The sequence below is a fragment of the Heliangelus exortis genome, chromosome 1 (genome assembly GCF_036169615.1).
Source record: "Heliangelus exortis chromosome 1, bHelExo1.hap1, whole genome shotgun sequence".
Lineage (NCBI taxonomy): Eukaryota > Metazoa > Chordata > Aves > Apodiformes > Trochilidae > Heliangelus > Heliangelus exortis.
In genome coordinates this window covers 116897016-116921905 of record NC_092422.1, presented here as the reverse complement: position 1 = coordinate 116921905, position 24890 = coordinate 116897016, and the positions used below count along the sequence as shown (strand labels likewise).

General features: G+C 46.1%; 1 protein-coding gene across 1 annotated transcript in view; it reads left to right on the top strand.

The window, feature by feature from the left end:
* Positions 1 to 6534: 6534 nt before the first annotated feature.
* The window catches only part of FSTL1 (follistatin like 1), a 53656-nt gene continuing 35300 nt past the window's right edge, over positions 6535 to 24890 (top strand). The window contains exons 1-2 of the mRNA XM_071760567.1: positions 6535 to 6680; positions 6803 to 6862. Coding sequence (XP_071616668.1) covers positions 6678 to 6680; positions 6803 to 6862 — 63 coding nt within the window. The 5' untranslated portion in view covers positions 6535 to 6677. The remainder of the gene's footprint in view (positions 6681 to 6802; positions 6863 to 24890) is intronic.

The following is a 24890-nucleotide window of genomic DNA, read 5'->3' as shown; positions in this document are numbered from 1 at the left end:
TTGGGGATGTGGAGTCTGGGCTCATTGCATGGAATACGGCAGAGCCAAGTACATCTTTATAGCTCAATGATGCAGAAAGACAAAGTAGGTGAAATTTCATCCTGCCACAGAAAGGTAGATTTATGTGTTTGACTCTGTGCTCTGCCAGAAGTGACCATAGCAACTTCTCAGTGAATGTGTCTGCAAAATAAGGGAGATAATGGGGAAGGAGATATAAAGCAGTGATGTTTGTTTCCTCACTTCTGAAGAATAATGTCATATTTAACAATATGCACTGTGAAGTGCATGTGACATAAGCAGAGGCAAGTTAGGACTCTGCCTTGAAGTGTATCCCCAGGGCAGTATGTACCTCCATGCTGATTTGTCATGTAGCATTACAAACTGGGAAATCCATCTTACAAATTGTACGGGCCCATTTAGCAGCCTGTACAATGGACAACTCACCCTACTTTGGTGCCTATCCCAAGGCTTCTTTTGCCAGAACCCTACAGTTGCCTGTTGGATTATCAAACGTCTCTCTGAGGGGCTTTCTGGGGTCAGCGTCAAACCTATCAAGTTGCAGCAGTAGCACAGAGGCTAGAACCCAAAAAAATAATGGTGGGTATACAGATGTCTTGCTAGTGAGTGCCTTATTTGGATGGAGTAAGGTGCTTGCTTGTCTAAGCAGACAAACCACATCTCCTCTGCACCAGGGTGGATGTGCTGCAGGCAGTCTTGGTGAACCAATCTCTGTGATGAGCCAGCATCTGCACAATGGTGAAGGCAGCCATCTGGCAGCTGGGATAGCTCTTATTTCACATGAGGGTGGAGGGTGGCCTTATAGGTGCCAGTAAAGGATGTAGGACTACCTGGGAACCCTGTTTCCTTCATGCCAGCTATTGCTCCAGATGCATGAGCCATGTTCATTGTGGGTAAGGGATCACAATATTTCTGACAGGACTGTATTCCCAGAGCACAACTAATAGATTTGTCAATGCTGAACTGTTTGGCCATGAGCCAGTAGCATCCTAGAGGCCTCTTTAAGGGGGTGGCACCAATCTGATTCTGGCTGGGTAGGAATTCTCTTGTGAGAGTGCTTTCAGTTTGAAGAATGTAGCAAACTTACAGGACTGAACAAGGTCATTGGATAATTCAGGTTGGAAAGGAGCTTAGCAAGTCTCTAGTCCATCCTCCTGCCCCAAACAGGGTCTCTTCTCCAGGCTGAACAAGCATCTTTACAAAAGTCCTGTGCAATTTCTCTTACCTGTGCTGCGTCATGGCCTGGCAGCAGCTGAAGTGAACTGGCATGAGGATCATGCCAAGGTAGAAGCATGTTATGCTATTTAGGAAAGAGGGATTGTTTCCACACTGAGGTTTTGAGACAGATTTTACTTTCTTGCATCATGACTTGAGTCTGAGTGTAGTTAAGAGTCTACATGGCACTGTGAACATTGAGTTACCCTTGGCCAGGCTGTGGCAAATGCCAAGTGGACATGGTTGCAGAGGCTGGACATGGGTTTAGTTCTGTGCCCACTCCCAGTGAGCATGGCTACCCTGGGCTATTACTACCTGGGCACTGGGGATGGATGAAGTCTATGAGAAAATGATGCCTTGGAAGGTTGTCTTAGGTTAGAAAACCTCTTTCTGAAAAAGGGGTACCATGGGTCATGTTTAAAGGTGAGGTTGTCAAAAGTATTTAGACATTAAACTGCTTTAGGTAATAGAATATCCAAAAGCCCATCAACTGCATTAACCATTAGAGAATGCATTTAATACAAACCACAGAGCTGCTAGTGCCAGACTTGTGTGCGCTTTGGTTACCAATACTCCCAGTAAACCTGACAAATAAACACAACTGCTATGGGATAAAAGGGGGAAGATACAGCATGTTACTACATCAGGTCTGAAATAATGCTTTAAGCAATCATATTCAGTACAAATGCTGCAGCTAGAGCAGGATCAAAGAATGGAAAAAACACTGTGAGAAAGAAAATTGCAAGAGCAAGAAAATAAAGCAAAAAGCAAAGCTAAAAGGATAGGAAAAAATAGCTGTATTTAACAAAGCGCAGGCTGAAAGGTGAACAAATTACAAGAAAGTAATACAGACATGAGAAATAATTGCACTGTAAAAAAAAGATTTAACTTATCTGCATGGCGTGTGTGCATCCTCACATCACAGCTAACCACTCTTACCTCTTACTTCAGTTTGAATTTTGGCTAGAAAAGTGTGTCCTCCTAGAGTTACCTGAATCAGAGGAGCCAGTCAGTTCACCCATATGCATACGTATGCTAGAGGCCCATCCTAGTTCAACTAAAGAGTTTGGGTCGTGTGCTGTAGCTAGGAAGCTGGGATAATGAGAGTCGTGCAGAACATCCCAAAATTCAGGATAAGAAAATGACTCCACACTTTTAGACCATTCACCTACCAGTGCATGTTTGGGGATTCCCTTCTTACAATCCACTGCTCCCTGATTACAGGCTGAGAGTGAGATCCTAGTAAAGCTCCTTGGGACAGAGCACGTTCTGGGAGTGATGTGAAGTCAGCACCACTGTGTCAGGGGGACAGCTGGAGAGGGTTGCTTTGGGCCTGAGTTCTCACTCAAGGTGGTGAGGTGTCTGCCTGATACACATGGGACAGACCTGGGACTCTTGCACCAACCTTGTGGTCATCCCAGCATTCATTCAGGTCTGATGCCTGCACCTCTCCAAGTGTAACCCCACTCTAGTCTTCTCCATCGTGTCTCACAATCCTGGCCTTTTTTTGCTGGGGAAGCCCAGGTGGGCCTTTTCCCTTCATCAGGCACTGGTGTAGAGCTGCAGTCTGGTTCAGGAGGACTCACGTAGCTCAAGATGACAGGGATGCCTCCAGTCCCATGTGAGCTGAGCTGCAATCTTATGCATTATCTATTAAAAAATAGAATCATAGAATTGGCTGGGTTGGAAGGGACCTCAGAGATCATCAAGTCCAACCCTTGATGCACTACTGCTGCATCTACTAGACTATGGCAGTGAGTGCCACATCCAGTCTCTTTTTAAATATCTCCAGGGATGGAGAATCCACTACTTCTCAGGGCAGCCCATTCCAATGCCTGATCACCCTCTCAGTAAAGAAGTTCTTTCTAATATCCAACCTAAATAATACCCTGCTTCCTAATTCCTAAACTAATACTACTGCGAATCTCTTACCCCTTGGCAGGGTAGGTTACTGCCCCATCACAAAGGCCACTTGCCAGAACACTTGGCTTCTTGAACTGTCACCTAAAAATCAGTGAAAGAAGGGGCATCGCTGACTTAAGTACAATGCTGCAAGCACAGCCCCATACCTCATGGCTGGTGTTTCATATGGCAGGGGGGGAAAGAAGGAGACATGAAGGATGTGGGTGGTGGATGAGAGTGAGGTAATGTGGAGAAGGTGATATCATGCTATAGCCACAAGGGCTGGGTGGGGGCTTAAGAAGTAATTTATTGGCACGTGTTTAGCCTAGTTTCTCTAGGAATAATTTCCTAATGTAATGGCTCACACCATCACTTTGGGTGTATATGTGTTGTGCATGCTGTAATAGGGGAGAGGCTTTAGAGAAACCCTCATGAGGCACTAGAGAGTCCAGGGGATGGATGTTGACAATCCCCCAAGAATGGAGAAAGTTTTGGTTGGAACTTGCACTTTATTAAACACTGGAGAATGTATCCACCCCTGAGATGTACACTTGCACGATTCCAGGCTTCATTTGCTCTTCTTCTCAGGCAATGTCTTGGTACCTAATTTTGGACAAGCTGCCACTTGGGTGTATGTGTGTGTGCATCTCAGAATCTGCAATCCCGTAGGTATAACAAAATGCTTGTTTTAGAATTAGTGATGATTGGAAAGTAAGAGATAGCAGAGATGAAATATTGATGTATGTAATAGAATAATATCTTCCCAGTAGAGCAATGATTCCCGATTTCTTTGGCCCACCAGAGCACTGCAGCCTTCAAAATTTCAGGCAAGTATCATTCACCCTCATAATGAAGCTTTTAGCTGAAAGTGATTTTATGATACTTCTTTGGTTGTGTAGCCAGCAATGATGAATTATCATATCCATTACGGCCACAGCTTGAAACCACAACTGTAAATGCATTTGCTTTCCTCTTATTCTAGTGCTTCTGAGTCAAGCTCCCTGTTACAGATCCACCATGAAAGAGCAAAGATTGCCAGCAGATTTATTTTTTATGTGCTTACATAGTACACACTGGTCCTTTGCAGTTTACAGTTTTAAATGGTGAAAGTTTCGATTCAAAGCAAACAGGTTGTCAGGTATCACATATCTGGTTATAAAAGGTGTGCCTCAGTACACAGCGTTAAGGCTCCAGTGTCTGTGCTGAGATTATTTTGTGCTGCTTGTGACAGAAGAGATAACACACCTATTCTCTGCCTCAATAAGTTTCCTGACACTACAGATCTCCACACTTCCACAAATGCCTCTGGCTCTATCACCATCCTCATCTTTCCAGCTAAGATCTAAGAACTGTTCCCCCCAAAGTCTACCAGAGATACTCAGGTCTCACCTGCACACAACAGTTTTATTTGATGTAAGGGGGCAACTGTAAAAATGTCTCTGTCCCTTCATGGGTGCCTTTTCTTCTGTGATAGCCCTCTCTGAAACTAGCAAGAGAGGTGATTTTTGGTTTTCGCCTCTACTTATTTCCACATGATTAAAACGAACTTGTAATATACTTTCGCATACCTGAATGTCAATGCAGAAGTCCTTTGATTACACAGATAAAACCCTCATTCTCATGGTGACCTATCTAATACAGCACAGTGGCTAGTCACACTTATATGTGGCCAGTGCCCATGGTATCCAAGAGGGAGCGTGTGAGCTGGGAGAACCCTGCTAATGCTCTCTTCCCAAGAGTGTGTAAACCATTTTTACTCTCTAGAAATTGAGGCCCCCCCTTGTGTAGGTGTCAAGAGGCTAGAAATTGATGAATCTTTTAAAATGTATTTACCATTTACCATTCAATTTTTTTCTTACCATAGCACTCATATCATAATGACTAAGGGTGAGCATTATCCCACAGTGCTTCTGCAAGCTAGAGGCTCGTTGTGCTTAGCACAGCTCTGCATGTGCTGTGTCATGAGGCAATGCAATCAATATAAGCCAAGTATAAAATAAATAATCTAAACCAAAGAGGTAGGTTGTGAAAGGTAAGGGTAAGGTAAGGGTTTGCTTGGGTGTTTTGTTTTTGGTTTTTTTTTTAAAGACAATGAAAACCACATCACTCAGCATCAGCAGTGAAATAATTAGATACCTCTTCAGGATAGATTTATAGGCTAGTGCCACTCACAGACAGAACAAGAACTTGCTGGGGAGAATGCTATAAATGCAAAAATAAGCAACAGTAGTCCTAAAACCAAAACAGTGAGGAAGCAAAGCCTGAGGAAGCACTGAAAAATGGCACAGCTGCTGTGAACAGACCAGATGTGGGCTGATCCAGGATAACACTTTCCCTGAGTTTACTTCTTGCTGGAATAATCTTTGGTGAGTGATGAGGGGTCACAGGCCAACACTTCCCATGCTGCTGGCTTGTGTTGAGGGCACAGCATAAAGCAGGGCAAGATAAACAGCTTACGGGCATGTATGCCCATAAGAGTGAGATGGGGTTTCAAAGCCAGCGGTGACATTTTTGTTTACAACCACGATCGAGAACTCAAAAAAAAAGCTTGACAACTATTGTTAAGGTATTGTTTGCTGTAACAGAGATTTCTGCATCTGCTCAGGACAACCAGCCTCTGCATTGTCAGATCCTGCCTTCTAGCTACCAGAGGCTTCTGAAATCAAGAGATGAAGATGCTGAACAAGAGGATCACAGGTATTATACAGGTAAAGGAGTATTTCAGGTGGGATTTTGTCCCACTGTGCCTGACATGACATGACAAACAGTTTGCTTGTTCCACTCAGCTGATGCCATTTGGATCCTAACGTGTACAGGCTTTGACCCTTATTTTTAAACCTCCCTGCATCCTGAGACAAATGGCTCCTGCAGCCGTGGCCAGGATTTCAGTGTGGCCTCAGGGCTGGAGCACGGGGGCGGTGGGGTTTTACTGTTCTCTGCCTGCAGAGAAGCCACCTCATGCCTCAGTTTCCCCTGTTTTGCGACAACGTGGAGGACGGCTGCAGATACCTCGGAGGCTGGAGGTGGGGGCTGCAGAACAGCAGCACCCTGGCATGGCTGACCCTTCTCTTTCTCCCCCCTCCATCCCCCCATCAACCCCTTTGGAACTCAGCGGGGTACCCTGCACCCATCATCTGAGAGGCCGGGCGGCAAACCCCCCTCGGTCACCCGTCGGGACAGGGAGTCCGAACCCCGAGGCCGTGGGCCGAAGCCGTGACCGTAGCGCCGCTCAGCCTTCAGCGGCATTCAAAGACCGCTGAGATCGCCTGCGGGGGTCCCAGGGGCTCGGTGTCGGGACGCCCGGCGGCACTGCTGTCGGGGGGCGGCCGGGGAGCGGGAGGGGGCGGCCCCCTCACGGCGGCCCGGGGAGGAGCCGGACCTGGGGCGGGGGTAGGCGGCGGGGGTCGGGCCGTGGGTGGAGCCGCGGGCTGGTGGGTCGGGGTGAGGGGGAGCCCTCCCCTTCCCTTCCCGAACGAGCCGGAGCCGGGAAAGGCGCCTCCTCAGCTCGTCTTGCCCCGCCGGTGCCTCCAGCCGTCCGCAGCATGGTGAGCGGGGCCGACCGGCGGGAAGTTTGGTGGTGGCGGCGGCGGCTCCGGTCCCGCTCGCTCTGGCCCGGCCCGCTCTCACCGACACCTCTTCCACCCCCTCCCCGTTCCCTCTCTTGCAGATCTGGAAAACTCTCCCGCTGCTCTGCGCCCTGCTGGCCGCCGCCCGCCTGCGAGCCGAGGTAGGCGCGGGGCCCCGGCGGCGGGGTTAAGGGTGGGGGGGGGCGGGGTGAGCTGGGCTGGGGGAGACCGGAGGTCATTTTGCGGCGTTTTCCACCGCGTTCCTCTCCCGGTGCGGGGAAGAGGAGCCGCTGGGACTGGGAAAAGTAGCAATCGGGGCGGGAGGGAAGTTACGGGGCTGCCGGGCTCTTCCACTGGGGCGAGGGGGCTGCTTCCCCGCCCGGGCCGGCTCCTTTTAGCCTGACGCCGGGTCCGGCTCCCCTGGGGCAGCCCCCTTCTCCCTCCCGCTCTTTCCTTCGCGCTCTCTCTCTGTTTTTTCTTTTCTTCTCTTTTCTCTTTTTTTTCCCCCCTCCCCCCCCTCCCTTTTTTTTTTCCCCCTTTTTTTTTTCTTTTTTTTTTTTTTTTTTTTTACTGCAATGACACTGTAATCCCCCGACTCGCAGCCCCCCCGTTCTGTTGACAGAAAATAAACGGTGCCTGAATTCCCGGTCGCGGCGGCCTCCGTAAAAGTGAGGTCAGAAACGAAATATTTGATAATTACAGCAGGGGAAATGTGGAAGTGATTTGAGGAAAATGAACTCAAGCTGGGATGGGGAGGGAGGCCGAGCCCACTTTCGGAGGGAAGCGGTTCTGCTCGGAGGGGGCGGGGGGTGGGCGAGCACTCGTCCTCCCGCCTGCATTTTTTTCTCCCCACATATTTCTCCCAGATGGCGAGCCCCACCCTAGAGCATCACAGTTTCTCTACATGCACACGAACAAAATAATACATGAACACATCTCATTTCCTACGAACGGTTCTTTCTTTTTCTGCCTCCCATCCACCCGTGGACCACACTGCCTGGATTATGGTACAAAGGGGGTTTTGGGGCAAAGCCCATCGCTATGGCTCTGTCCCCCACATCGAAGCTCTGGCAAAGAGCAGCCCCACGGCTGCCACCCGTTCCCTGAAGGGACAGGCAATGTGAATGCTGGGACACCTGAGGAGCAGATGTGAGACAGGGCAGTTGTGAGCTGACACTGTCAAGTGGTATCTCCAGTCGTGCCTGTCGTGAAAGCCGAGGGGAGCGGGACTGAGCTGTAGGGTGAGCTAGTGCTTCACAGCTGCTTGTACATGATAATATTGTAATACACTTTCTTCAAGGCGTGACATACTTACGTAGTCAGCATTTCCGTGCATCCTCTCCAGCACTGTCTTGAAAAAGCCAGATCGGTTTTATTCATTTTTTTTAGGGACCCTAAATAAACCTTAACCAGTTCGGAGACATCTACAGTAAAGCCTATGTATGAAAAAAGTGCACAGCAGTGCATCAGGAAGATGAATGATAACAATAGCTAAACAGTGGTGGCGGTGATTTGAGTAAAACCTCTTGGATTCAGTAACCAGGAGAAACATAGCCAAGATTTGTTTGGCTCTGGATTGCTGATTTCAGTGGTGCCGCTGACATTATGTTGATGTAGTCAGAGTGCTAAATCCTGGGTTTTGCCTAGTGTATTTAATTTGGAGTGCCTGGATGGCTTCCCAAGCAGAAGTACTGTCATGTCTCTGTGCCTCATATGTAAACTGAAAGGACAGTGTAAAGCCATTGTGTTCAAAACTCAGTTTTAAAGGCCACTCATGCTTGAGTGAATAAAAGTAGGGTTTTATTGTTTTCAGGGGTAGTGGTCCAGGTGTAAAACCAGTGAATATTTTGGTTTCAGTCCAGTTTAAGTTCAGCAAAACCTGAGAGTGATGAGTGAGGTTTGAGTCTGGCTTCAAGGAAAATTGACATCGCAACTAACTTTTGTTTTGGCATTCAGTTTGATTCCTTGTTGCTGGTAGCTGCTGAGTGGTGAATGTCTCTCAGAGGTAGTATTCCACCCTCTGGGGTATCTAGGCCTTCTCATTTTTCTAGGGAATGGGTTGTGCTTGTAGGTGAGCTGCTTGCTTTTCAGAAATGGCTTTGACTGTTGCCCTTTACTAAATGTTTCTTCCTACCACTCTCCTGCATCACTGGCATTTAGTGAAACTAGCATGGCATTTTCCTGTGTGGTTTTCTTCCTTCCAAATGTTGGAAGAGGTAACTTCTCTATTTCTTCTGTTTCTGCTGCAGTTTGCACTTTGTGCTTTTCACTATGTTTGGAATATTAACACCAAGCCTCAAGCTTCTAGTCCTTTTGTCAGCAAAGCTATATCGGAACTGTACAGAGGTTTTTTGGAGAACACTCTTTTCTACAACATTGTTAGGTGCATAATTAGAGTCTTTACAGAAAGAAAGAAATCACTTCAGTAAATGTTCCTGGCGCAATTTTGTGCAGACTGGAAAATCTGAGACATGCCAAAACTTGGGAGTTTTTCTTGGCCAGGCTCAATTATAGTCACCAGAGCAATAGTCAGTGAACTGTACTCCTCGGATGGAAGCCAGCCACCAGCTTCAGACAGTCCTTATCTCTTTCTTCCTGGGTCAGAGCCTCAATTAGGGAACTGTTTACTGGTATTAACAGGGATGCTGCATGGGTGGGAGTTGCTTGTATTCTCAGAGGGGGCTTTCTGAAGCAGACAGTGATTTTTGTGAAGCATCCATTGCAATAGAGGACAAAGGGAGAGGCTTAAAATGTCTGATGAATGTATTAAAAGTTAATCAACTGCTCATATCCTGCTGGAGTAAGTTACCTAGTTAACACTGGAGAGGAGTCCAATTGCTGTTTGACTGTGAACATAGGGCCTAAAGGGTGACATGCAAGAGCTTTCCACTGGCCATATCAGTGTAGTAGCATCACTATACATCCTACTGGAGTACTTACTTCAAAATAAGAGCAAGAGTTTTTCTTTTTTTTCATTTTGGCTCAAATCTGATTCAGAATTATCAAAGAGGTTATTTTTGCCGTGAATTTTAGATGGTAGCACAGAGGGTTATGCCAGCATGAGTGTATTGATGTGGGCTGTGGGCAGAAGTCCTTTCTTGTATTCTGTCTTACCAAGAGGAGAGATCACTGACCTGGACAGTCCTCTGCTTCTTGCCAGCTTTCCCACCATTCAGATTAATCTCAGAAACCTATAGCTGTTCTCCTGAACTGTCCTTAACCCTTTTCAGGCCAAATAAGCCAGCCTTTGGAAAGAGTTATGTAAACACTTTAATATGACATATCATTTTGGCTAAAAAGGGTAGGAGGAGGAGGACTAGAGGGTCTCCTCTTGCAAGGAGGTCTAGTGATGGATCTGAGGAGGCTATAATCCCTGAGCAACACAGCGATGACAAGCATCTGAAGGCAGATTTATAACCTTTTCTGATAGCACGATGTTAGCAGTTTCTACATCTGTTGTAACCCTCGGATTATTTTTTTTCTCCCCAGCTCTTTTTCCCTCAGTAAAAAGCTGAAAAGGCATCATACGGGGGTGAGAAAAGACAAAGCTTTTGGCTAAGTTCTGTTTGCTTAAATAAATTGAACACTTCCTGTCGATCTGACTTGACTTTTTTTGTATGTAGGGAGGGCAATACTCAGCCCCTTAGGATTCTCGAACACCTTTTGCCAGCAGAATGCTTGTGTGCCCCAGGGGAGATGGAGCTGGGAGTTAAGCTGTTCTTCAGCCTGGTGTGCTTCCTCCCATCGGGCTGTTCACACAGTCTGGCCAGCATCATCAGCTTGTTTTGGTTAAAGTTTTCCCACGTTTTTGCAATGGTGAAAACTAAGAACTCCTGTCTTAATAAATGAAACTGAATTAATTAAAGTTGACATCCTGATGTAATTGCATAGCTGTATTTGGCTGTATTTGACCCTGAAGCCATCATTTTAAGATGGGTCCATTTGCCATGGAAATGTAATGGTAATTTGTCTGTGGCAGTGGAAACAGAAGACACCATGGTGCCAATAACGTGGGTAACTTGGCTGGTTTTTTAATATGCACTGGCTTTGTGCAGTAAAACCCAGCAGTCACATGTAGCCCAACAATGTAATAAAACTGGATTCCCATGTCAGTTCTAGCAAGTACATTTTCAGTAGAAGGAAAAAAAAGGAATCCATTTTTCCCCGTGAGCTGGTTTTGGAGTGATAGGCATCTTCTTCCTTGAAATCCTTCTCTTGAGTGCCAGGTCAGGCATTGCTAGAGCCGTGCCCTCAGTCATTAATCTTATTTTAGGTGGGGAGGCAGGGAAAAACTGATTTCTTGTTTTTTACTCAGGGTGCACAGCAAAGGCTCATATGTGTGAAGCTGGGTTTTTAAGGCGTGTGCTGTGCTCTCGGGCAGCTGCTGTGCTGCAGATGGTGCCAGGGGTCAGAGTCTGGGAGATGAACCAAGCAATTCTGTCTTGAGGTGCTTTGGGTTGTTCTGTAAGTCTCTGGCTATAGGCCCCACATATGAGTGTTCAAAGAGTCTCCCTGGCTGTTCTGGAGGGATCACAGCCTTGGAGCAGCAGCGTCCATGGCACGAGTTGTGAAGCAGAAGCAATGTCACACAGCATGGAGGTGTGCGTGGTGGCACCCTGATGCTGCCTCTCGGATGGAGCTGTTGTCAGATCTGAGTTGCTTTGTGCAAATCTGCCATAGGTGAGTGAAAGACTTTATCTGCCAGAGTGCAAATTCCTTGCCGGTAATTAACAGGGGGCTGCTGCTGGGGGCTGCCTGGGAGGCAGCTCTGCTCCCAGCACAAGAAGGAAAGGGCTGGATCAGAGTCTCCTGTTGCATTTTTCCAGCTGCTGTTATTGGTACAGCTGCTTACCCATCAGGAGGCACCAGGGCACCTTTGATCTTTTGTGCGTGGTGTTACATGAGCTGCGGAATGTTTCTCTTTGTATAGAAGAGAGTTTGTCACAAATCTCAGCCAGATGGGTCTCTTCGGACTCATGAGACTCCTGTTAACCAGGATGTGCTTTTGCCGCAGATCCTGTGAGCTGGGTGAGGTTGGTCCCCAGAAGTACCTTACTTAGCTGGGTTGCATCTGTCTGCCCAGGGGAGTCAGCTTCTGCTGCACTGCAGTATCTAAGCTAATATGTGAATAACTAGCATTTCTTCAGAGAGATTTATCCTTTGCAGTGTTGTCTTGGTGTGTAGCAAAAGAAGAGAGCAGACTACTCTGGAAGTGTACTGCTGGATTAGGGTGCCAGACATGGGGTTATGTACATCTCAGTTTTGCCAGAGGTTACGATTTTTGACACAGCTGATGCACTAAGTTAGAAGTGAGCTGCTTAGAGCAGGGGCTCTTGACTATGGGGCCCTGATTGCAATTCCTAAGCATTTGTGGCAGTAAAGAAACAAATGGCAGATAAGCAGGCCTGAAGGCTTCAGTGTTGTGTTAAAGCACAGATAACTATAGAACGAGAAGTGACTGCATGGCATTCCTTTATGACTTGCTCTCAAGTGTGCACCGGTGCTGATCTGGGCTGAAGGCACCAGCCAGAAGTTACCAGTGACTGTGTCCCTTCTCTGCTGTGCAAAATAGCTACCCAGAAGTGAAGGTCATGAAAGTTCCTGTGAAATCTCACTACCTGCTCTCTGCTTTAGCTCTCTCATGTGCTACACTGTACCTCTCATCTTTGGTATGGGCCCTGTGGCTGCTTGGGACAGTGGATTAGATATGTAGGTGCCTTGTGAGAGATGAAGAAAAGCAAGCTCATGCTCCAGTCTGCATGTGTGGAATTTCTGGAAACACCCAGACCTTGTTTGGAGTGTGTCAAGGGATCTGTAACTTGGAAAAAAATTGGCAGCTCTTCTTGGATCAGCCCATTTGGAGAGAGCAAGGGGCTTGGAATGGATGATCACGGAGGGAGTTTATATCTCATTAGCTCAGCTGTAGGTGGATCCCACATTCCCACTGACAGCTAAGCAAATAGCTTGGCACAGGAAACTAAACATTGCTTGAAAACTAGAATCTGATTTTTGTCACACTGGGGAGAGGTTGCCAGTTCTGTGCTTCTGAGGAAAGTACCCAATGCACTGGTAAAACAGTGGGTTGGGAGGAAAGACCTGTTAGAACCAGCCTCATTCATCACTGTATGGGCCTTGTTCTCTGTGCAGTGTTTTCTTTAGCTGTACCCTGTTAACTGCTGGCCTAGAAATGGACCTCTAAGCACTTTCTCTAAATGCTGGAACACAGTGTAATGAACCCCATAGTCACTAGCTTTTCTTGTTGTTCTCCTTTATCTTTCCCTCATTTCATTCTGCAGCTTTGTTACACATCTGTAAGCTGTAAGCATATGAATTTGATTTTGTTTGGTGTTTTTGTTTGTTTGTTTTTGTTTTTATCTCATGGTATCTCTGGAGGGCCTTGCAATACGAAGAGTGACAAACCAGCTTGAGGGAGAAATAAAAGAGAACCAGATAAAAACACCAAGTCAGAGCACCTGGGTTTCAGCACTAGGAGAGGATTTGCACGTTATACTCCAAACCTGGACAGCACTGAGCTTGGAAGAGCAGAAGGACTGGTTTGATGGCTGTTTGCCACCTACTGCTGGTTCTCCCTAGACGGTACAGGTTCTTCCCAATCCCATCCCTGCTACTAGCTCAGTCCTTACAGCTTCAAGAGGCTTTGGAAATATGGATGCTGGAGAAGTTTTGCATGCTCAATCAACTTTTCCCCGCAGCAAAGGTTTTCAGGAAATACTGATAGCTTCAAGACTGTCTATAGCCAGAAGCAACTTACTTAATCTGTGAGGAGACCTAGGGAGGTAGTAGAAGAACTTGCTGCAGAGGTAGGTGTGGCAGGGTTGGACACTGAAATCTTGGATATGAGGGAAACATGAGTTAGGTGATGGGGCCAGGCTGGAAAAGGTACCTGCCTCTGATAGGGAGATGTACTGGGTAACCTTGTCTCAACAACAGTGCTGGTGGGCTGGTGCACCTCCTGGCCATCAAAAATACTGCCCTTGGCTGCTCTTTCCTTGTCACACTGCTGCCAGGGTGAGGCATTTTAGAGGTTGAGCATCAACAAGGAGTTTCTGGCTATCCATTGAGATGGATGGATGGATGGATGGATGGATGGATGGATGAATGAATGAATGGAAGAGGGGCACTGGCCAGTTGCTGGGTTGGCCTCTAGTACTGTGATGGTTTTGATAGTGGAATTTTTCCAAGGATAAGAAGAGCCTGGAAGAGCCCCCCTTCTGTGTTTGAGTGGCCCCTTCCATTTAAGTGCTGGTAATTGTAGCCTGAAGCCAAGAGCTTTCCTTCTGCATGACGTAATTCTTTGCATATGTACTCCTTGCTGCTCTGGGACTTTCTTTTCCCTCTTGCATTTTGGCCACTTTTCATGTTTATGTTTGAGGAGGGTTAACTATGTGGGATTGGAATTGTTGTATCGTTTCCTATATGTAGGAGGAAGCTGTTTCCTGGGGGAATTTTTGCTATGTCTGGATCGTTTTGTTGTCTGGGTGAGTAAAATTCTTCAGGGATAACTAAAAAGGTTGTGACCCAGCTCTGGTCTGAAGCTCACCCATTCAAACCCGTGCCTCTGGAAGATTAAGGTGGCAGGGGACCAAGCATTCATGTTGAAGGCATCGCCTTCAACTTGGCAGAAAAGCTGAGGTATTCCTGTCAGAGGGCAGCATGTTTGCTCCATGTGATGCGAGCTCTGGGGTATTCCAGCCCCAAGACAATGAATGCCACATGAGTGGTATTGACCTAATCTTCTTCAGGCGGTGCTCCCCTTCACTAGTTGCCTTGCAGACACATGTCAGGTTGCAGCAGAGGCTCTGTTTCTCACAGAGCCCAAACCTGTTGGTAAAGGATGATGTGTAAGGGTAAGGAGGGATTAGTAGCTGCTTGTACAAACCTTAGCCATTAAGTGTCCTGTCAAATCCAGTTTTACACATCCCCAGTAACCAACAACCCCCTTCCTGTCCCATGAAAAATTATAGCATGCTCTGAAGAATCTCAAAGTCAGTTAGCTTATCTTCACGGTCCTGTTCTATGAACAAGTAGACCATTAATCTTTTTATTCTGTCCCAGTGGTTCTAATTATGCCCTAATTATACCCAGTTAAAGGGCAAGTCTTGGTGCCTGGGCATGCTCAGGTGCTGAGCTTTGCCCTTCCTGTGGACCAGGGCTGGGTAGGTGGCCTGTGTTGTCCCTGGCAAGGAGCATTCCCGTGTTTGGCCTGCTGCAGTGTGGCCAGTGACACACATTGGTGGCTGTCACAAAGCCTCCTTGGTCACACCAGCGACCAAGCTACAGATGGAGGGGTGTGACCAGATCTGTGTAGCTGAAAGTAGTACTTCCAGGAGGGTGAGAGACATGTTCTCAGGCCTTTGTTCACCTGAGAAGTGAATGTGGGAAGATGGGCACATGCTTGTGGGATGTTTCTCCTCAGCCCATGTGTTTCTCCAGGCTTTTCAGAGGGACCAGTGGCCAACGTGATAATGCCTTTCAAGATAATTCAAAGCATTGCTCTTTGGAAAGACACACTGTGTCTTCATCAAGGTATTGCCCTGGGATTAGTAGCTGCTTGTACAAACCTTGGCCATTAAGTGTCCTGTCAAATCCAGTTTTACATGTCCCCAGTAACCAAGTACCCCTTCCTGTTCCATGAAAAATTATAGCATACTCTGAAGTATCTCAAAGTCAGTTAGCTTATCTTCACGGTCCTCTTCTATGAACAAGTAGACCATTAATCTTTTTATTCTGTCCCAGTGGTTCTAATTATGCCTCCATGTTCAGTGATAATCAGTTCCTCCCCCATGCAGTCATCTCAGCCTTGTACACATAGCAGGTTAGTGGGGCTCCTCAGCAATGTGCCTAACCCACCTCTTTTAATCTCCTTGTAGCTCCATTGTTTCTGTCAAAGCAGAACAGTTTCCCCTGGTGCGTAAGGAAATTGAGCTTTATGTGATCCATACCTTTGAACCTCCAAGTAATTTTTAAACTCATCAGCCAGTTTCATCCAAGTATTTTAGTTTCCTACAAGATAGTATGTTCCTCTAAGCTTTGTAAAAATAGATAGTGTGATATGGTAGTTACTTCCCTACCTGAGGGAAAAGCTCCAGCATGAGATCAGCTTTTACTACAGACCAGAGAAATGTTTTATGACTATTCCCTGTGATCATAGTTCTTACCTTCATAGCCAGTAAATGTGATCAGCCTCGAGACAGGAATCTGTGGGAAGCAGCCCGTAGAACAACTTGTTGTTGCTCAGCTTCACACTTTCCCACTTTGGTGCTCAGAGCTGTGTGGGGTCCCCCAGGAGGCTGTTGTGAAGGAGACGTGGTTGGTTAGTCACAGGGCACAAAACGTGGGTCATTACACCACGTATGCATGTACACATGTACACATCTGCATACAGAGCCACCTTACTCAGGCCTGCTATGGAGTAACTTGCTGGTAACTCCTGCAACTCGGATCCTTGGGAAGGAGGAGTGCAAAATTTGAAACTGATGCAGATTATGCGGGACTTCAGATCCAACTGGGTAAGCGTAGAATCTAATCTCACTTTGGTGTATGAGTAGCCTGAGACTGTCCAGTAGCAGTGCAGTGCCTGGACCACTCCTAAACTTGTGCACATGAAAACTGAAAGGGACAGGAGAACAGCTGGGCATTAATACCTTCTCACAAATCACTGCCAAGGTCTTCTGCAGTGCAGCAGCACACAACCAGATGCTGGGGTTGAATTAGGCCATCCTGGCTTGCACTTGAAAGGTCAACAGTAAACCAGCATTAAAGAGAGACAACTGTTGGGGTTTAGTTGTGTTTGTATTTTTGTGTATGATTTTTTTTTTCAGATCTATATTTTTATTTGCTGTGGGTTTTTTATAGGGTCGAGGTACTAGGGGGGACTCGGAGCATATGTGGTTCACATAACTTCAGAGCCTGTAGGCATCAGGAAAATGCAAACAGATTCTTCTCTCCAGACCCATTTGTTCTGTTAGCATCATGCCATGATTTATTTCTATGTAGGGTTTGGGCGAGGCACCCTTGTTTCTTTAAGCTGAAGTGTTTACATCTGTAAAATAAGAGTAACAGTAGTTCTGTGTCTCTCAGAGGGCTTTATGAAGCTGAATGCATTCCTGTCAAGGTTAAAGGTTCTCACGTAGAAGGTACAGCAGGCACTGTAAAGGGTCATTGTCTTTAGCAACAACAATGAGGAAATCAGATAAAACGTGGACTAGAATTGCTGTGAGATACAACAATTGCTTGCCAGGCAACAAAGATCTGCAAAAAAGGCTTGGACATGCCATGTTTAAGATGTGAGCTGATAGCCCACAAATGGGAAGGAGATGGTTGAATGTTTTTATGGAGCCAGAAGGAGAGAGGAAAGTCATAAGGTGGGGGAGCTGAGGTGTCTCACAGTGAGGATTGCATTTCTGGAATGTGTTTACTCTAAGAGTGGAGCAGTAAGCATCTCTCTGGCTGTTTTTATCTCAGAGGAATAAAACTGGAGATGTGCTGTGAGTGGAGCATTTGACTTTATGGCAATGTGGATTTCCCCGTGAGCTCTATGTTGTAGTTAAGTAGAGAATCTTACACAGGGTGTAGTTGCTTGCTTTTCCTGACAATCTGCCAAAGGTTGATAAGGGAGAGAAGGGGGTTAGTGATTTCCATTGGTTGTCATGGTAACTAATGGAAATAACTTTTTTTTTTTTTGTACAGAGTTTTTGAGTCCTGTGAAGTATGTATTAGGCATGAGCATCTGCAATGGGCAGGTGCTGGGCAGTTCTCTGTGCCATTCCCACCCTGGGCCTATGTTTTCTCACTAAGAGGCCTAAATGTAGTTGCACAGGATCACACGTAGCCTCTTTCCCATGTAAATGCTAAACAGATGATGGGCTACTCTAGAAAAGTTGAAGCTGGATGGAAGGGTGATGATAATGCCAGCTAATTTATCAGCCAGTGAGTTGTCGGGCTTGCTGACATAGTGACAGTAAAGAGCTTAGAGAATTTCAGATTAGAGGTGTGGGTGAAACACAATATTATTATTACTATTTCATGTAAATATCAGCATGTCTTGTCACTAAAAATATGGCTGTCTACCAACTCTGCTGACACTAAAAGGGGCAATTTTCCCCATGGAATAGTAGATGGTGAGGCTAAAGGAAGCTATTGTGCTTTATTTCTTATATCCTGCATAGTACAGCCCATATATCCAGCTTTTTTAATTAATTCCATTTGCTCTGGACTCTTAACCATATCATAAACATCAAGTCTTGATTAAGTAATTACCACAAATGGAAAATACCACTGCATTTGGTCTGTTGCTGCAGTGGTTAATTACCCACATGCTGTTACACCTCATTTATGGCTCGCATGTGTCTAGTTTTGATCACCGGATGCTGAATCTTGTCTTTAATCTGCTAAACAGAAGGGGCCTTTAGTACCCCACGTCTATTCCCCACCACTGCAGCTGTGGTCTGCCACAAGGAGTGTTCCCAGCCTAGTCTTTGGCAAAGAAAACAGTCTGAGTTCCTCAAGCCATCTTCTTGGTAAGGATCTCATGCTCAGTTCTGGATCTCCATGCTTTGCATCCCCTTTCCCAGCCTTTTTAGTGCTCCCTTGCTAGGTGATGACAGGGCATCTCCATCTGCTGTTACTGGGAACCTGTTCAGCCTTGGACAATATAAGTTGTAAAAAGAAGGCAGACAAAAACAGTAGGAGTCCTGATTTAATATTGTGGAGTTAAATGCAGTAAAACATACACCATCCAAAAGCTTAAATGGTGAGGTTTTCATAGTAGCACCCTTCCCTCACTACACTTCTGTTGTTACCAGCTGAACTCCTTTATTTTCCTATAACACGTGCTTAAGTTAAAGCTCAATACTTAGAGGCTTCTTGACCCCACAAGTGAGACTTGACCACGCTGGGGGGTCCATGCTCAGTGGAACTCATGCTCTGTAGATGGCCACACTGGAGCACTGTGGCCAGCTGGAATCAGTCCTTCAGATCCACTTGAGCCCTGCTAGAGCTCATACACTCCAATACCCTGAGCACGGTGTCCCTGCCATTGCCGGGCCCTTTGCAGCAGACTTTTGGGCCAGTTTGAGTTCACAGACTCCTGGGGAAAGGAGAGCAGCTAGAACAGTCTGCTAATGCACCAGCAAGGAAATGTGTGGTCTCTGGTGTGCCTGTACTTAAAGTATCTCAACTGAGCAGTGATGGTTTGCAGAGCTGGGGCCCAAGAGCTATTAAAGGCTGCACTACTGACATTGGTGAGCATGTCTCTGTGCACTCCCATGTGAGTGCCAGCACATACTGCTGTTGCTCTGATTTTTCTTTCTTTTCTCATGACGTACTGGTGGATAAACTAGGCTTTGATAGGAGGGAGAGCTCTGATATAAGAGTCTGGATCTATCTCTAGGTGTGACCTGGTTTGTTTTACATGCAGATATCAGTCTTGGGACTGAGAGGGGCACAAAGAGTATGCAGGCTGCCCCACCTCTGGACAACTCAAATCATCACCTGTGATTCTGACCCAACTTGGATACAGCAAGAGAGGTGCAAGCAGAGCCAAATTTCTTGCTGTTCACTCCACCCTTCTCAAACGATCCATTGCTAACTAAATAACAATACAGGAATTTTTTCCAAGAGCAAATCTGTCTTGCTTGCTGTCCCAGGGGCATGGACTCTCTTCTGAGATGTCTTTGTACAGATCTTGGCAGAGACTGCTCTGAATCTTTACTTGGACCTTGGGAAGCTTCTATACTGAAATGTGTAATAAAGATTCTGGGTTTATTAAAATACCCCTTTTTTGTTTCTCTTTCCACTTCCAACTTTGTCTTTAAATATGGATGTCTGGGGGTTTTACCTCTTCTCAGAGAAAGTAAAAGGCTCCCTGCATTTCTCTTTCTTGATTCCCTTCCAGTTCTCACCTTGGGAAGACTGAGTGCCCTAAGGTGAAGGCTTATGCTTTAGTAGCTTTAAGGCATCTTCTTGCAATGCAGCCTTTACTGAGTAGCAGAAGCATTCAAATAAAGAAAGCTCATGCACTTTCTGTGGGTAAGATAGTTGGAAATCCTTTTCTGGTCACTGATGAAAGATGATAGGAGGTGCTTCCCTCTCCTGAGGCTATGTTTGTAGCCTGTGTTCTGCTGCAAGCTCAAACCCCATCTTTAAATAAAAGTTTGTCAAGAAGCAAAAGAGCCCAGTGTTCCTCAGGGCTGTGATTTTTAAACCTATAACCAAACTTCCTTGCAGTGTACATTCTTGTGAGCTGCTTTACCCATGGTCATCTCTGGAGAAAGATGTGCATCTCCCCAGCTGCTTTCTCTTTGTGCTTCCTCTTCTTCCATCCCTGCCCCTCTGCAGCTGAAAACTGAACTCTGCCCCCCAAAAACTCTGGTTGATGAGGAGGGGAAAACACAGCTTTTAATGGAGATGGGAGTCCAGAGGGCACTAGGTGATGTACTCAAGGACACAGGGTACCCATAGCTGAATGGGTACTTCTGTATCTGTCAGCTCAGTTCTCTTATGAGGGGGACTTTGTGTCCTTGCTCATACTCATGGACCAGCTGCAGGTGTTGGCAGAGTGGTAGGGATGGGCTTACCTGGCAGAACTTGCAAGGCCCAGTTTTGCTTCCTCTAACAGTCTTCCTACAGATAAGCTGCTGAAACCCAGGGCACTGAAGACAGTTAATATATCCAAGGTTCATGGAGAATATTTATTCTTCTAAATAGTGGTAGGGGTCTGAGCCCAGGTGCTTTAAGGTGGGTGTTCTGATGGAACTCAATAGATCTTGGTCCTACATAAGTATGTGGGATTCCTAAAGGAGAGCTTTCCTCACCTGACTGCCTTTATGTGATAACGCAATGCAGTTTGTTCCTATTCAGTGCATACAACTGTCTTGGCTCTCAGATTTAGGGCTTTTCCTTTAGCCAAGAGGTGTTCACACAGTAAGTACCAAGAGTCCCAAGTTTGTTCCTTTCAGCCTCTGTCCCGTCTGGCAGCATTATGTGTTGCTAAGAGGCTCTTAAAACCATTAGGATGTGTCGGGGAGGAATGCCCATATTTGCATCATTATTTTTTATAGGGTTTAGCTGTTAAAAGCCAGGCACACCACGTACTGCTGGCTGCTGTCCTAGTATTAGTGTAGTCTGATCTTTCTGCAATTGAATGGCTTCCGACAGGGAAGGGGGGAAATTACAATGTTTTGGCTCAGATGAAGGTACAAAACTCAGGTTAGATAAAAAAACACAGTGAAATCAATGAAGGGACTGCAGAAGTAAAGCCCGTGTGTCATGGACTGTTGCTTCGTGTTTTTGATGGCATATGAGAAGGAACAATAGTATTTAATGGGACACTGATGTGGCTGAAGGAACAGGGTCCCTGTGGCCAGGCTGAGCTGACATCCTGGTGTTTCGAGCATATGAGGCTCGTGAAAGTTGATTGTGTTTTTTTGTAACGAAGAACTTGGAGCATTAAACTTGGGCAGCTGAAGTGCTTCATGACCGTGGACATCTGCTCCACCCTTTGGCTGAAGTTGTCACACACCAGGGATGAGCGGACAGGTCACAAAGTGGCACAGTGTGCATCGACAACTGAGCTTGGATCAGCTTTACTGTGGTGGATGAAGCAGTGAATGTCAGCAACATGTCAGGAGCTGCTTCACAACCCCTGTGGAAGCCGTAGCTGTAGAGCGAGTATTCATTCTGGGAGAGGTGAAGGAAGCTGCCCACAAGCAGTGTCCCTTGAAGATGCTGGATTTTCATCAGCACCTTGGACTTGATGTTGCTGAGTGCAATAGTAAGAGCTTCCTGCATAAATGGTAACTTTTGAGACAGGGCTGTGATTATGTACAGGTTTCAGTGAGTACTGAAAGGGTACTGGGCGCAAGGGTAAGTAATACTTGTATGGGTAAGGGTTATGTGGGAGACACTTATGTTCACTGTAAGATTCTTAAGCTGTCTTTGGTCAGGGATGTTTTCTTCTCAAGTAGCACACTAAACTGACTCAAGGTAAGTGCTACAGCACTTGTAACACAAGTAGGGTTGTTCAGCTGGCAGCTGGATTTGCGTAGGCTGGGATACAAGATGTTAAATCTCTGATTCCAGTAAATCTTTCATTGCAGGCTAATCGTTTACCTTATCTTGCTTTTGCCTTGGCTAAAGTAGAACGTGCATACCATTGTGTCAGCTTCATGAGAGAACTTTCTAGAGCTGATATCTGAAGTGTGCACCTGACCTGACACCCTCACGGTGTCTGGGTATTTGGCAAAGAAGGACTGGGGCAAGCTTTGCAAGTTTTATTGTGGGAGTGCTATTATACCTGCAACAAGGATCTTTGGGGGCTTCTTACAGTAGTGGAGTGTTTTGGCTTTGTTTCTGGTTTGTTTTGTTTTTTAATGTATTTCAAACTGAGTTAACTCAATATTTAAGTAATTTGTTCTGAGTATTAAAAAGTCTACCTCTGATTTCCTGCTGTGCTTGAGTCAAAGCCAGCTCATTTTAACAAATTCTTTGGGTGTGTCAGTTTCCTGGGTTTCCTTAAATCATTGTCAAAAAAGAAAACCTATTGTCCCTGCTGAGTTTCCTGTCTTAGTTTCTTTCGGCATGCCTTTTTACCACTCAGTTTCTCCTCTGCATAGGAAAAGAAGGCCTGGTTACATTAGGAATTGTAAAAATAAACTGCTCATCCATTCAGGCAATGTCATTCCTGGAGCCAAGCCCTGGAGAGGGGAGGGTGGTGTCAGAAGTGCCGGCCTTAGCGCTCATCTTCCTTATACCTGCTCCTAGCTGGAAGCAATGGAGGATGCTCTAACTCTTCCACCAGGCTCTGGGCTGGCAGGAACATGGACAGTGGTGATAACTCCTACAGACCTGGCTTTACTTTTTGTGCCTGCAGCTCCCTTTCCCCAAGGAAAGCAGTAAATAGCCAAACCAGCCTTTCCAGCTGCAAAAGATGCAGAAGAGAGCTACTACACCAATTTCTGTGGAATAAACGTATTTCACAAGTTCTGTAGTCCCTTTACTTGCACATTTTTTTTAAAGTTTCTTCTAAGCCTTTCACAGTGAGGGAGACATTTTGTTCTGTTCTTCCCTGCTTTTCCCTTCCTTGGATATACAGCCACGAGTCTGAGATCTTTGAAATCCAATGGTTGTCAGCAGTTCAGTCTAATAGACTGTAGTGGCTGAGGCACAAGCATGTATTTCTTTCTGCTGACTTTATTACAAGGTGGATAGCCAAGGCTGGCAGACAGCTGTGCAAGCTAATGTCTTAAACTGCTGTGATTGTATTTGCCAGAGGCTGCCTTCTGAAACCCTTAGTCTGCCTCAGTTTTATGTCTATCCGAGTTAATTTTTTCCCCTCTGAAAGTAATGGCAAAAATCTTGCTTGTCTTCACTGAGTGCTGCCGTCCCACAGGAGTATCTTCTCCCACCTCTCCAGTGCAGTCCTGGCTGCAAAAGAGACACTTAATTTTGGACATGGACTTTGCTAATGATGCAGCAGAAGCTGGGACTGTCTGTCCCATGCTTAACTGAAACTGCAAAAAATAGCCTGATGTTCTTTTAAGTTACTTGCCACAATCATTAAATGGGAAATTTTATCTCTTGAATACCAAAATTGTTTATACTGAATTAAGTGAGGGAAACTTGCCAAATATCTTATGCATGTTTAACTTAAAATATGTCCAAACTCAGTGTGCTCCCCCTGTCTCTGATTTGATTTTGACATAAAGCTTGTAAACTACCAAGTTACAGCCTGCCGCAGATGGCTCTGTGGCACTTACGTGGTTCCAGAAACAGGAGGATTTATAGAGAAATAGTAACTCAGCCATTTCTGTGTCCTTGCTAGCAATGGGAGAGCATGGTCACTGCCTTTGCTTTGTGCAGCTGAGCCTCCTGGATCAGAGAGGAAACTTTCAGGCAGTGTTAGGCTGGTGCTGTGTACTGGGTCTCCACTGAGGCTGAAAGATTTTGTTTCCTTTCTTTATCACTTGAGATTTTCAGCATCCGTGAATGTCAGGCTGTTTGGGGGAATATTCTACCCTTGCAGAAGAACTGAAGTGGGTCAGATAACTTTTCTCTTCAAGGGAAGAGGTTAGACAGAGGTCTGGATGTAAAAGGTAAATAGCAGAACACCAGTCTTCTGTAGCACACTTCCCAGGAGTCTGGGATGCCAACTTCATGTTATCAGCAGGGTCACCTTCGCTTCAAGGAGGAATGGTAGATGAGAACCTCAGTGGTTTTGTTCAGAGCTTGCATCACAGACAGTCCCTTTGATTAGCGAGGCCTAGCAAAAGTTCCTGGTGCCTGGCATCTTCCTGTTGTATGGGAAAACTGATGCACACAAAAAATGTTATTGTTAAATGAGCAAGCAAAAAATCCCGTGGAAATAACCTGTCCTCGAGCCAACTGAGCTGGCTTTGGTAATTGGAGATCTGTTGCCTGTGTAGAGAGCTTGGCTTTTGCTGCTGCAATAAACTTCCAGGTTTCTGGGACATTTCCCAAGGTCTGGCACAGTCACCTTCACTGCTTAGGGAGGAATGGCTGCTGTGCAGGTACTGTTTGCTGCTGTGTGAGCCACTGCCTTGTCATTTGTCTTGCTCCACCACCTTTGTTTTGCCTTGGGTGCCCCACATCCTATGTTCCCTGAGCTTCAGAGGGTAAGTCCACTGAGTTGCAGCTCCAGCTGCCATGAAAAATAAATTTCTTTTGGGACCTATGCTCTGCTTTGGTTGGCTGATGGTTGAGTGACTGGAGGAAATGGCACTTGGAGGCAGTGCCTTGCATTGCCAGGTCCCAGCTGCCCAGAAGGATCCTGGCCCTTCTGGCAGTGAGTACTGTAGGGGGAGACTGTTCTGCTGTAGGGGAGGAAGAGACCTGGGACCTGTGGTTCTGAGCTCTGGCTGCGGTTGGTTTTGAATTCCTCAGTGCTGCTTGCCTGTGTGGTACAGAGCATTTATAATTATATTTTGCCATCTGCTGCATCCTCTGTCTCAGCCCATTAGAGCATTTGTTGGTTAATTACTTAAGATGCCCTCAAAGCTCTGTAAGGTATGTTGTCATAGCTCTTACTACAGTCAAAAAGAAGCGAATAAAGCCATCATCTCAGGTTGTCTTCATGCTCTGTCTAGTAAGGCAGTGATACCTGTTGACTCCATACCGCCAAGAGAACAGGGCTATGCTTGCCTTTGGAGA